General features: G+C 40.6%; 1 protein-coding gene across 2 annotated transcripts in view; it reads left to right on the top strand.

The window, feature by feature from the left end:
- jazf1b (JAZF zinc finger 1b) overlaps positions 1–14,441 on the top strand; it is a 320,840-nt gene that overhangs the window by 118,043 nt on the left and 188,356 nt on the right. For both annotated transcript variants that reach the window (XM_068002519.1, XM_068002526.1), the window contains exon 2: positions 5,317–5,389. In XM_068002519.1, coding sequence (XP_067858620.1) covers positions 5,317–5,389 — 73 coding nt within the window. The remainder of the gene's footprint in view (positions 1–5,316; positions 5,390–14,441) is intronic.

Raw genomic sequence — 14,441 nt, 5'->3', positions numbered from 1 at the left:
CCTTTTACCAATATGGTGTCCTGCGCATGCGTATTCTGTATGCCATTTGGGATCCTTAGGAGTCCACACAGCGCCTACACAACGGCTGCTGCAGGGCCCAATTTAGACCCCGTTACCCCTGTCAGTTCATAATACACATGTAAATGTTCCCACCAAAATCAAAATGGGACTCTGACCAGCTGCAAAAATACTCCAATCTATACTATCTATACAATCTATACAGGGAGGCGACAAACCATCCTGGAGGCCGTAAACGTGACTCCAGGATGGTTTGTTGCCTCCCTGGTGCCAGGGTCATGGATGTCACTGAGCGGCTTCAGGGCATTCTCAAGGGGGAGGGTGAGCAGGCAGAGGTCGTGGTCCACATTGGGACCAACGACATAGGTAGGAAGGGAGATGAGGTCCTGCATCAAGAATTTAGGGAGCTAGGTAGCAGATTAAAGAGCAGGACCTCAAAGGTTGAAATCTCTGGATTACTCCCAGTGCCACGGGCTAGTGAGTATAGAAATAGGAGGATAGAACAGATGAATGCGTGGCTAAAGAGTTGGTGCAGGAGGGAGGGTTTCAGTTTCCTGGATCACTGGGCCTGCTTCTGGGGAAGGTGGGACTTGTACAAGTCGGACGGGTTGCACCTGAACCAGAGCGGGACAAATATCCTTGCGGGGAGGTTTGCTAGCACTGTTGGGGGGGGGTTTAAACTAACTTGGCAGGGTGATGGGATACAGAGTGGAGCTACAATAGGGGGTGATGTGCAGCCAAATATAGAGAAAAAAACAAGTCAGCTTGGAAGACAGGGCAAATATGTGAGGGCAAGGCTGGATGGCATCTATTTTAATGCAAGGAGTCTTGTGAATAAGGTGGATGAACTGAAGGTGTTGATAAACACATGGGAGTATGATATTGTTGCTGTCACAGAGACATGGTTGAGGGAGGGGCAAGACTGGCAGCTCAATATTCCGGGGTACAGAATCTTCAGGCGAGACAGAGGGGGAGGTATAAGAGGAGGGGGGGTCGCAATATTAATTAAAGAATCAATTACTGCCATAAGGAGGGATGATATATTAGCAGGTTCCTCTAATGAGGCCATATGGGTGGAGCTTAAAAACAAAAAGGGGGCAAGCACTTTGATGGGAGTGTACTATAGGCCCCCAAACAGTCAGGGGGAGATAGAGGAACAGATATGTAGGCAAATCTCAGAAAATTGTGCAAATAATAGGGTAATAATAGTGGGGGATTTCAACTTCCCCAATATTAACGGGGATACTCAGAGTGTAAAAGGCTTAGAGGGTACAAAATTCTTAACGTGCATCCAGGAGAGCTTTTTGAGCCAGCATGTAGAAAGTCCTACAAGAGAGGGGGCGGTACTGGACCTAATTCTAGGGAATGTGGCTGGCCAAGTGGAAGAAGTGCTAGTAGGTGAGCACTTTGGTGACAGTGACCATAATTCGGTGAGATTTAAGGTGGTCATGGAAAAGGACAGGGAGGGGCCGGAAATAGAGGTTCTAAATTGGGGGAAGGCCGATTTTAATAGGATAAGGCAGGATCTGGCCAAAATGGACTGGGATCAGCTGCTTGTAGGAAAATCCGCATCGGAGCAATGGGAGTCTTTCAGAAGGGAAATTGGGACCATAAAATGGCAACATGTTCCCGTAAAGGTCAAGGGTGGTTCCAAGAACTCCAGGGAACCTTGGATGTCAGGGGATATACGAGAATGGATTAGGAAAAAAAGGAGGGCTTTTGGCAGATACAAAAGGCTAAAGACGGAGGAAGCCCTAGAGGAGTACAAAAAGTGCAGGGGGATACTTAAAAAAGAAATTAGGAGATCAAGGAGGGGCCATGAAATAACACTGGCGAGCAAAATAAAGGAAAATCCTAAGATGTTTTATAAGTATATTAAGGGTAAGAGGATGACTAGGGAAAAAATAGGGCCCATTAGGGACAAAAATGGCAATCTGTGTGTGGAGCCGGCAGATGTAGGAGGGGTTCTAAATGAATTTTTTGCATCTGTTTTCACTATGGAGAAGGACGACGTAGACATAGAAATACGGCAGGGGGACTGTGATATACTCGAACATATTAACATCGAGCGGGAGGAGGTATTGGCGGTTTTAGCAGGCCTAAAAATGGATAAATCCCCAGGCCCGGACGAAATGTATCCCAGGCTACTGTGTGAGGCAAAGGAGGAGATTGCGGGGGCTCTGACACATATATTCAGAACCTCTCTGGCCACAGGGGATGTGCCAGAGGACTGGAGAACCGCTAATGTAGTACCATTATTCAAGAAGGGGAGTAGGGAAAAACCGGGGAACTACAGGCCAGTGAGCCTAACATCAGTGGTAGGAAAATTATTGGAAAAAATTCTGAAGGGCAAAATTAGTCTCCACTTGGAGAAGCAAGGATTAATCAGGGATAGTCAACATGGCTTTGTCAAGGGAAGATCATGTCTGACTAATTTGATTGAATTTTTTGAGGGGGTGACTAGGCGTGTGGATGAGGGTAACGCAGTGGATGTGGTATACATGGATTTCAGTAAGGCCTTCGATAAAGTCCCCCACAGGAGACTGGTCAAGAAGGTACGAGCCCATGGAATCCAGGGTGCCTTGGCACTTTGGATACAAAACTGGCTTAGTGGCAGAAGGCAGAGGGTGATGGTCGAAGGCTGTTTTTGTGACTGGAAGCCTGTGGCCAGTGGGGTACCACAGGGATCGGTGCTGGGTCCCTTGCTGTTTGTGGTCTACATTAATGACTTGGATATGAATGTAAAAGGTATGATCAGTAAGTTCGCTGATGATACAAAAATTGGTAGGGTGGTAAATAGCGAGGAGGATAGCCTCAGTCTGCAGGACGATATAGATGGGTTGGTCAGATGGGCGGAACAGTGGCAAATGGGATTTAACCCGGAAAAGTGTGAGGTGATGCACTTTGGTGGGACTAACAAGGCAAGGGAATACACAATGAATGGGAGGACCCTAGGCAAGACAGAGGGTCAGAGGGATCTTGGTGTGCAAGTTCACAGATCCCTGAAGGCGGCGGAACAGGTAGATAAGGTGGTAAAGAAGGCATATGGGATACTTGCCTTTATTAGCCGAGGCATAGAATATAAGGGCAAGGAGGTTATGATGGAGCTGTATAAAACACTGGTCAGGCCACAGCTGGAGTACTGTGTGCAGTTCTGGTCGCCACACTACAGGAAGGATGTGATCACTTTGGAGAGGGTGCAGAGGAGATTCACCAGGATGTTACCAGGGCTGGAGCGCTTCAGCTATGAAGAGAGACTGGGAAGATTGGGTTTGTTTTCCTTGGAGCAGAGGAGGCTGAGGGGGGACATGATTGAGGTGTACAAAATTATGAGGGGCACAGATAGGATAGATACTAAGGAGCTTTTTCCCTTAGTTGAGGGTTCTATAACAAGGGGACATAGATTCAAGGTAAAAGGCGGGAGGTTTAGAGGGGATTTGAGAAAGAACTTTTTCACCCAGAGGGTGGTTGGAGTCTGGAACTCACTGCCTGAAAGGGTTGTGGAGGCAGGAACCCTCACAACATTCAAGAAGCATTTGGATGAGCACTTGAAATGCCATAGCATACAAGGCTACGGACCAAATGCTGGAATATGGGATTAGAGTAGACAGGGCTTGATGGCCGGCACGGACACGATGGGCCGAAGGGCCTCTATCCGTGCTGTATAACTCTATGACTCTATGACTCTATCTCTTTTGTTGGGGAAATACAATTCAAGAGAATTGGGTCAGACCAGTATGAATGCTTAATCCAAATCTATTGCAGGTTTAAACTGTGTTAACAAGCTGACTCAGGCATCTATTGTATAAATCCATGGGACATGTGCCATCCATACCTAAACTAAATGTGACCCTTACGAAGTTGATGCAGATATGAGGCTTATATACAGTGAAATTGCTAAGTTTTTAATTGCTCTTTATAGTTAAGCCATGATCTAATCTGAGAAGAGCTGAATTGGATTTCATTTCCCCAACTTGTCTGGAAGTGACACAATCTATTATCAAAATCTTTTAGCTACATTAACAGAACTCTCTTGAACAAAAAAAAATTGTCACCGTTTTTTAGTGCAAGTAATCAGAATATTCTATTCCACATGCAAATTTGAAAAAGGATTTTTCAGCAAATGCCTATTATTTTTGACAGCACTGTGACTGCTGATGTTTGTATAATAGTCTTCAAATGTTTCTAATATCATATGGAAATAGTTTAGTTTACAAGTGAAATTGATTTATGTTGTATTTATCCATGAAAAGTTAAAGTAAAAGCAGATAATGATGACTGAAAATCATGAGGAATGAGGGAAATAAAATAAATTGAGCCATTGGTCGGAATTTAAGTCCTGCTAACTTTAGGTTTCCATTTACAGTAAGAGAAAAACAATGATGTATTGAAGAGTTATTCAAAATGTCTCCATCAAAACCAGCCTGAAATGGGTTGGCTTGTGATGGGGAGGGGGGAAAACCTGCTGATACATTTTCCTGTAGGGTCCAGGAAATAACGTTACATATTTCCTCAGAGCTGTTCACACTTCGCTGCCATAACTAACAGAGTACAGAGGAATTGGGGATTTTCAATGCATTTCCAATGAAGATACAGCGTTGGAGTGGGAGCAGCTCCAAGGAAATTCCTGGCCACAGTCCAGCCGAGAGCTGCACTTCATATGGCCTTTGGAATGAGTCCAGCCCATCATCATTTCATCCTGTCCTTTGTGCACTGTTAATTATTCCAAATATTCAACTTACCATTGCTTTCCAAAAGTGACTTATTAGCCATTAAAATTTTAAAAATATAGTAATCTAATCTCTAGCCTGGGGTTCTACATTTAAAAAAAATAATAATCTTGTTCAATAACACCATTGTGAGATTGTCGTTGATACAGTCGGGTTTTTTTGTAATGGAATAAAGCAGTACATTTGTTGTGAGTTTGAATTGAACACAATATGTGTCATGGTCTTTGTTATAATGAGAAAAACCTTTCAGTCATGAGATCATTGAACCTAATCAAGTCTTTTAACAAATGTATTGGATTTTCCAAGAGCTATATTTTGATGAAATAAAACTTTACTGCTTTGTCAAAATTGTATCTTGGGTTAAAGTTTTCATCATTTGCTTCAATTTCTTGGAAAGTTGTAACTTAAAGTAAAATTGACATTGTTTGAATGCTGAGCGAATGTGTCTGATCTCAACATATCATCTTGTTTGTTTTCTCCCTACTTAGAAAGTCTTTTACTGAGTTAACGTGTACATGTTAAAGTTGCACTAATATTAATAACTAGTCATTTTTTTTCTCCCCTCTAGATACTGACCCACGGGTGTTAGAGAAACAGGAGCTACAGCAGCCAACATATGTAGCTCTTAGTTATGTTAACAGGTAAGAAAGATTTTTCATAAGAATACCCAAATGAATGCTTTGTAATTTCTCATAGAAAACTCAAAATAAAAGGAAGCACAGCATTGTGAAACCATTATTTTGGGTGTAGTGTATTTGGGCTATTAAAAAAATTAAAAAACCTGTCCAATATATTTACCAGCGTTTCCAAGCTTGTTAAAATGTTTTTATCTATTATAAATCTTTGAAGGTGGCAGGACAAGTTAAGAAGGCTGTTAAAAAGCATATGGGATCCTGGGCTTTATTAATAGAGGTATAGAGTACAAAAGCACAGAAGTATTGCTCAACCTTTATAAAACACTGGTTAGGTCTCAGCTGGATTATTGTGTTCAATTCTGGGCAGCACACTTTAGGAAGGATGTCAAGGCCTTAGAGAGGGTGCAGAAGAGATTTACTAGAATGGTGCCAGGGATGAGGGACTTCAGTTATGTGGGGAGACTGGAGAAGTTGGGGTTGCTCTCCTTGGAACAGAGAAGGTTAAGGGGAGATTTGATAGAGGTATTCAAAATCATGAATGGTTTTGATAGAGTAAATAAGGAGAAACTGTTTCCAGTAGCAGAAGGGCCAGTAACCAGTGGACACAGATTTAAGGTGATCAGCAAAAGAGCCAGAGGCGACATGAGGAAACATTTTTTTACGCAGCGAGTTGTAATGATCTGGAATGCACTGCCTGAAAGGGTAGTGGAAGCAGATTGAATAATAACTTTCACAAGGGAATTAGATAAATACTTGAAGAGAAACGATTTACAGGGCTATGGGGTAAGAGCAGGGGAATGGGACTAATTGGAAAACTCTTTCAAAGAGTCAACATAGGCATGATGGGCTGAAATGGCCCCCTCCTGTGCTGTACCTACTATGATAGTATGAAATATGTTCGCACGAGAGTGGAAAATGAATGGTAGTGAATGTGCAGGACAGTATTGACTTACTATACAAAATTAAACCTTTTTCCCCAAAGTACTTATTGATGCAGCTTTTGAAAGTGTATTTTATTAGTTAAATATTTAATATCCTACATGTGAAAAACTTCTTTTGAATGCAAAAACTAATATTGTAAACTTACTTTGTAATGATTCAAATATGTGAAAATCCAAGCTAATATCACCACTAAAAAATGTGACCAATAATGTCTAGTACTACAAGTGCCTCCTAGTCTGAGTTCCTGAAGGTTGTTTGATGAAAGTTTCTCGACTCGAAAAGGTTAATATAAATGTTGTCTTTTTTATTTATCAATATGAACTGTAATACAATTTCCCTCTCCTGGAGTCATTGGGAGTGAAAGTCGTGTTGGGCAGTAAAGCAAAACAGGAGTTAACGAATCGGCATCTCGTTTTAAGCTCTGCCCAATTTTCTTTTCCATCGAAGTTAATGGAAAAGAAAATCAGGAGATGTGTAAAATGGCCTGCCGATTCGCTATCGCCTATTTTGCGCTGCCGCCCAACATGAATTTCACTCCTAATGACTCCGGGAGAGGTCAGAGAAGAGCAGAATTCACTCTATGGTATCTCGCCCGACTGGCTGTCCTTCTTGTGTGAGCCTAATCAGTGAGTACTGGCAGACTATTTGACTGTGGGGACTTCTGATAGCAAACCTAATCCTTTTCTCACCTGTCAGTTTAACGAGTAGACTTCCAGCAGAGGGCACTGGTAATCAGGAGTGGGCCGTAAAAGTCCACTTAACTCGTGGAAGAAGGACCATGGTTCTGTACTAATACAGCTTGACTACAAGGTGAAGACTGCAGTTGAAATTCTACTGGCTAACCCTTAATGGAGAGGGTAAATCAATAAAGATCATTGTATATATTTATACTTCTAAGGATACATTTAGGGCTAACATTTTGTAAGAGGCAACCTGCATGATAAACATTTGATTTTTGTAGCACATAAGAAACTGATTTAATCCACTGGATCAAAAACCACTGTTTAGAGAAGTGTTTACAGTAGGATATCAAGAAGGACTCGCTTTTTATTTTGTACCTTATCACAAACATATCAAAATGTTTCACATACAGTGACTGTCATATTAAACATAGCAGATACTGGTATATTCCTTACAGATTTTCATAGAACATCTATCCTAAATATTCTTGGTCTGTATATAGGCAGGGATGGTTATAGTGAAGGTTGGTAACCAGAGGACACAGATTTAGGATAACTGGCAAAAGAACCAGAGGGAAGATGGGAATTTTTTTATGCAGTGAATTGTTATGATCTGAAAGGGTGGTAGAAGCAAATTCAATAGTAACTTTCAAAAGGCAATTGGATATGTACTTGAAAAGGAAAAATTTGCAGGGTAATGGGGAAAGAGCAGGGTAGTGGAACTAATTGGATAGTTCTCTCAAAGAGCCGGCACGGGCACGATGGGCCGAATGGCCTCCCTCTGTGCTGCATGATTCTATGAATAGAGATTACTTGTCTGAGGATGGAATTAAGGAATATTGTTGGCAGAGTAGAGGGAGTTTTCCTGTATTGAAGCTTACCTGGAAGTGCTTAATGCTGACACTGGTTACAAAATTTGGGGGAAAAGTTTTCCATTTTGCAAGTCCCCACTCCCCTCACCTCGAGCTAGGATTGCCAACAGTCCCAGATTGTCCGGGAGTTTCCTGTAATGGAAGATGAATTTCCCAGGCACTGCTGTTAGCAACTGTGTATTTCCTTCCCCACTTGATCTACTATGAATTTAAATTTCATTCAAAACAGCATAAAATTCACCAAGTCATCCTACTGCTATAGATGCAGCATTTGAAGTATAAGCATACTATGGCCAACACAATCAGCTCTGAGCAGAGTTCACAAAGCAAGCTGTTTCTAACCTATAGGCCGAGAGGAAGTGGTGTCGAAATTTATAAATGGTACCAAAACTGGAGGTGTAATTAATTCTTTAGAAGACCAAAGGAAACTGCAAAGGGATATCGATAAGAAGAGGGAATGGGCTAAGAAGTGGCAGATGGAATCCAATGTTAGTAAGTGTGAGGTGTTGCATTTTGGTAAAAGAAATAATAGCTGTAATTATACTTTGAATGAAGTACGCTTGGTGCTGTGGAAGAGCAGAGGGATTTGGGGTACAGGTTCACAAAACATTAAAGCACCTCACGTTGATAAGGCTGTGAAAAAAAACTAATAGAAGTCTAGATCTCGGGGTATAAAATATAAAAGCCAAGAGGTAATGATGAGCCTATAAAAAACCTTAAGACTCCAGTTAGAGTGCAGTGTACAATATTGGGCTCCACATTATAGGAAGGATATTCAGGGTTTAGAGAGGATACAGTTTGGGTTGTTAACCCTCCTGGATTCTCTGGAAGTCTCCAAGAATGCAAAATTAATCTCCCGGGCACTGCTGTTAGCAACCCAGGAGAAAAGTAGAGTCCAGGACGATAGCTGGTGATGTGAAATTGCAAGCAGATACTCAACTACAGAGGACCCAACCTTTATAAGTTAAAGGCAGTAATATTTGCAAATTATGGGCAAACATCATGCAATCAGATGTCATGTGATTAAACATCGTGTGATCTATCAGCTGATCAAACCTCCAATCAGAGTTGGCAACTCTACCTTGTGCACAAAATTTATCTTTCTGTATGGCTGTAGCTGCATTGTTACGTGTTGGAGGAAGATCCCTGCTTTTTGATTCCTTCATCCACTCTCAACTAAGTTGCCCAAAATAGGTGAGGGAGTCATCAGACTATTTGGACCAGAAGAGGGGTTTATAATGAGTTCCTGTTTTAATATTTTCTTATATTTAGTGAAATTCATATATATAGAAAAGTTCAAAATGGACAAAAGTAGTTGCATAAAATAGGAATAGCTCCACAGTACCAGAATTGATTAAAGTTAGGACAAACTGAGCAACTGTTCTAGTGAAACTTTTAAACCCAGAATTTATGTTTTGAAACACTGAGATGTTTGATGAAATGATGTGCTGTACATACTCATAGAATCCTTTCCCAAGATGGTGAAATACTGACAGTTGAGCCGCTTAAGATTGAGTTGAATTTTTCAACAATAATTTGTTTCAACCAGTAATTTAATCATTCCATTTTCGTGATGCATTTACACTGCAAGTTTATGTCTGTGCAAAATTATTTCAGCTTCGCATCGACAATAGGTAGCACAGTAAATTCAGAGTTGGGGCTTAACAGGACTCTGGAGCAAAGAGGAGTGAGATGCTCTGTGGGGCGTAGTTTAACACCACTTTGGTTTGGCATTGCCTTGAATGTAAATCAAGTGTGGTGTCACACCTGGTTTGCAAAGTGCTCAGGGGGTTCATTGGATCCACTGGATGCCTTGTTAGCCTACCTGACCTTACCAGGGGATGAGGATTCTCCCATCCATGGCTCTTCAAACATTTAAATTTCTAGCTTTTGTATGAGAGCTCTGCTCATGCATGTATCCTAAAAAGTACAGTTAAAGTTTCAGCCAGACAGGAGCCAAGCAATGTAAACAGGGTTCTGCCTGTCTGGAACATGCACTACAGCTACTGGCCTGAGACTGGTAACTGCAATGCAAATGCATCAGTAGTGATTGCCTCAAAGCACATCATAGAAGTGATGTGTGCAAAAGATAAAACAGATTGTTTTAATGTAGCTCTTAACTCCATAAAAACTCTTCAATTATTATGGAGTTAAGAGCTACATCAAACTAAACAAAATATTCTAAATGTGGCCTTGCTCTGATTTAGGCCATATTTTGAATATTTTGTTCCGTTTTAGGGTCTGCACCTTTAAAAGATTTCAGAGTAGAGCAGCTAGCTTGATTCCAGTACTTCGGGTATATAAATTAGGAAAAGCAACTGACATTTTTTTTATTGGGGAAAGAAGATTGAGAGGAGACATGGTCTAAGTCTTTATAACACTGAAGGGCGAGCAATTATGAAATGTATATTAGCTAATTAAACTGTGATTGCAGAACTGGAGGATTTGAGTGCAATATTAATAAGCCGCAAGTGAAACTACAGATGAGAACAACAGACCCCCTCCACAAATAGAAGTAAATATGTTGAACAGATTCCCAATTGTAGTAGTTAATGTTGTTACAATTGATTCCTTTAAAACATTGATGATTGAATAAGACGAAAGAAAGGTGTCAACATTAGCTCAGTGGTAGCACACTCGCCTCTGCGTCAAAAGGTTGTGAGTTCAAGTCCAACCCTAGAGACTTGAGCACGTAATCTAGGCTGGCATTTCAGTGCAGTAATGAGGGAGTGCTGCATTGTCAGAGGTGTCGTCTTTCACTGAGATGTTAAACTGAGGCCCCCCCCCACCGTCTGCCTTCTCAGGTGGACATAAAAGATCCCACAGCACTATTTGAAGAATAGTGCCATGGCCAACATTTATCCTTCAACAAACATCTAAACACAGAAGATCTGGTCATTTATTTTATTGCTGTTTCTGGGACCTTGCTGTGCACAAATTGGTTGCCACCTTTCCCTAAATTACATCAGTGACTACACTTCAAAAAACACTTCATTGGCTGTAAAGCGCTTTGGGATGTCCTGAGGTGGTGATAAGCATTATTTGAATGCAAGTTCTTTCTTTACTGAATATCTGCTTAAGAACAGGATTATAGGTTACATGGATAACTGTGCAGCAAGTACAGATGATCAGATACTTTGTGGGCATTTCGTTTTGTCTTTTCATATAGCTTTGTCTTTTTGGAAATTTTAGCTTATTTGTTATTCATCTCAATCCAGAGATTAAATAGATTGTGTAAAATGATGGTAAAAATTATACATCTTCTGTTAGATGGAATAAACTTGATAAGGCACCAAATAAATGAATATGATTCATCAGTCTCAGTGCTTCCTTCCAGGCCATCCTCATCTTCCTCCTGAAAACAGATGTAAGGAGGAATACCTAGGATAAAGGGCATCATTGGCACTGGAACAATGGCTCCAGAAATATCAAAATCATGATTTCAAACCCTTCACCAACATTCTAGCACCTCCCTAAGTTCTGGCTTAGAGATCTTCAAGTCAATAAACGTTCACAGCAAACAGCTTTATGAAGCAAAAGTTCCAAAATGGGCACTGTGCAGCACTTCAGGTTAGCTAGCACTTCTGGAGGTCTATAAAGTCACTTTTATAGTGGCATTGTTTTGAGGGCAGTAATCTGGGGCAGAAAATTGAGTGTTGCATGTTGCACACTCATTGCTTAATCATTTTCATGCTGCAAACTAGTTTTGACAAGACTAAGAACAGGGAATTAAGTGCAACCCCTCTGCTGCACTTTCCTCAGTTTTACACATAAAATCAGTGTGAAAACAGAGAAAAATCTACCCTGTAGAGTTTTCCTTTTACAAGATTTCAGTACAGTAGAGGTGAATGATTAATACTTGACCCTATTGAACTTAGTCTTAAGTAGTATAATTGCTGGTAATAATAATCATAGTATAATTTTACTTTGGGTTTTATGGTCACTTACTAATTTGAACATCTGTGGTTTGCAATGACCACAGTCAGTCCCAAATTATGATCCATATTATTAATCACAATTATGATAAGTCCAATCCACAAACAGATATACTGCAATAAACTTCTACTTTTGGAAATATATTTACTTTGCTCTTAATACCTTTAATTTATATGTACCGTAAAATAAATATGCTAACTACATTTTCTTTCCCTTTATTCTCCATATGCCATAAATAAGGTAAATCCTTAAAACTGAGGCCTGTTTATTTTTAAGGGAGTTTCTTGACTGGGCTGTTCGACTGTCTTTTCTCGTGTTGTGTAGGAGGAACCCAAGCACAGCTATTTTCATTGCTTTTTCTGCTAGCAATGCAGTAGTCACAGTTATACTACTCTATTAGTGGAGAGACAGCCTTTTCACAAAATAACTCCCTGTCCATTTTTAGTCTTAAATATTTAGGCTTAAATATTTTCCCTATATTTAACTCCAGTTTTATGGAAAATTTTTAGGACAAAAACAATTTATAAGAAAACAGTTTCAGATTAACAGCCTAATACAGCAGGCTCCATTCTGCATACAGCAGTAGGATAAGACTTAAAAGTAACAGGTATACTGTTTCACATATGGAAACAAACAAGTTTCACATTCTTTTGTTCAGTAGCTGCCCCAGGCCTGACAATATACTCCTTACATTACCATATCATCACATGTGCTAACAGTTTTACGTTCTTTCTGTAGCCTCTTTAGGTCAAATACTTCACTCTTTTGTAACATCTTAGTACATATACTGACTATCTGATGTTATTTACTACATTTGGAGTGAGAAAAAAGGGAGAGGAAGTCTTTGAGAGCAGCATCTGAGCAAGTGGATAAGCAAATGGCATATAATTTTATTTATGTACGTTCTGACTTTCGAGGTCTGCTTTAAGTGTAAGAAGACTATCCATATTCATGCCTTTGGTGGCTGTTGAAATGTAATGTTGTCATCATGTTTTGTTAGTGCATTAGTGCATATAGGTCAGAATTCAGTACTGTCTCCCAAAGTGCAAAAGAATACATTTCTGGATGGTTGACATTGACATGTCTAAACTGAAGAAGTATGACCATATCTCCCTTTCCCCTCAGTCAGAACCTGACAGACTTCACAAATGAGAAATGTCTAATTAAACTCATCACCCTAAGTTCTGTTCCTCAGACTCCAAGTCAACACAGTTGTCAGCTCCTGGAAAGCATTGTCCAAAGCCAATTCTCTTTGGAATGGAATTTGACCTCATCTCTGTTCAGGTTTCCACATTGCAGCAGTCTGGTTTAGGGAGGGGACCAGACAAGAGAAACTATTGCTAGGGATGTACTGGCTGTGTTCAGATAGATCTAAATGGAACCATGCAAGGACAGTGCTACTGAGCTACATGAGGTAAGTTGGAATGGGCTGGTGTGATTAATCATATCAAAAGCTGCAAAAAGATTGTGGAGTATAAGGAAGGATAATGTACCATGGTCAAGGTCATAGAGGATGTCATTTGTGATTTTGACTCTGGCCATTTTGGTGCTGTGAAAAGGACGGAAGCCGGACTAGAGGGAGTTGAGCTGTTTTGGGACAATGGAATGAAAGCTGGGTGAGTTCTATAATGAGCAGGCGATACACTCCACCAGATTACCATCCAGGTGAAGATGAAAATATACCCCCATATGTATTGATTGAGTTTCTTATTGGGGTCCAATCAAAATCTTAGTAAGAAAGAAACCTTCTCTACATTGTTTCCAGATTCCATTAAATGTGCTGAAGGCTTCAGTGTAGTCATCCAAGGGATGAAAGACTTTGTAATCCACCTGAGCAAAGCCAATCTGATACAATGGTGACTGCTTTATTCTTGCTCTCTTCACTTGTTATTACATTAACCCCATCATCTAATAGTCAAAACTCCATGGCTGACTTCCTCAGCATGAGCCTTGTGGACACTTCATTGGTAAATGGTCTCTATAATTTTTCAGAAGGTAGTGAACTGCTTAGGTAGATTTCTTTGCCTTATTCAAAATACTTTGCTGAGAAGATACTGATTTAAGGAATAACAGGCTTTGCCTCCTGCTATTCAATTAAAGGATATGGTAGATAAGGTGGTTAAGAAGGCATATGGAATACTTTCCTTTATTAGCCGAGGCATAGAATATAAGAGCAGGGAGGTTCTGCTGGAACTGTATAAAACACTAGTTAGGCCACAGCTTGAGTATTGTGTACAGTTCTGGTCACCACATTACAGGAAAGGTGTGATTGCACTAGAGAGGGTACAGAGGAGATTTGCGAGGTTGTTGCCAGGACTGGAGAATTTTAGCTATGAGGAAAGATTGGATAGGTTGGGGTTGTTTTCCTTGGAACAGAGGAGGCTGAGTGGTGATTTAATTGAGGTGTACAAAATTATGAAGGGCCTAGATAGAGTGGATAGGAAGGATCTATTTCCCTTAGCAGAGAGGTCAATAACCAGGGGGCGTAGATTTAAAGTAATTGGTAGAAGGATTAGAGGGGAGCTGAGGAAAAATGTTTTCACCCAGAGGGTGGTGGGGGTCTGGAACTCACTGCCTGAAAGGGTGGTAGAGGCAGAAACCCCCAGCTCATTTAAAAAGTACCTGGAT

The sequence above is a fragment of the Heptranchias perlo genome, chromosome 2 (assembly GCF_035084215.1).
Source record: "Heptranchias perlo isolate sHepPer1 chromosome 2, sHepPer1.hap1, whole genome shotgun sequence".
NCBI lineage: Eukaryota > Metazoa > Chordata > Chondrichthyes > Hexanchiformes > Hexanchidae > Heptranchias > Heptranchias perlo.
This window is presented reverse-complemented; position numbering and strand designations above follow the sequence as displayed.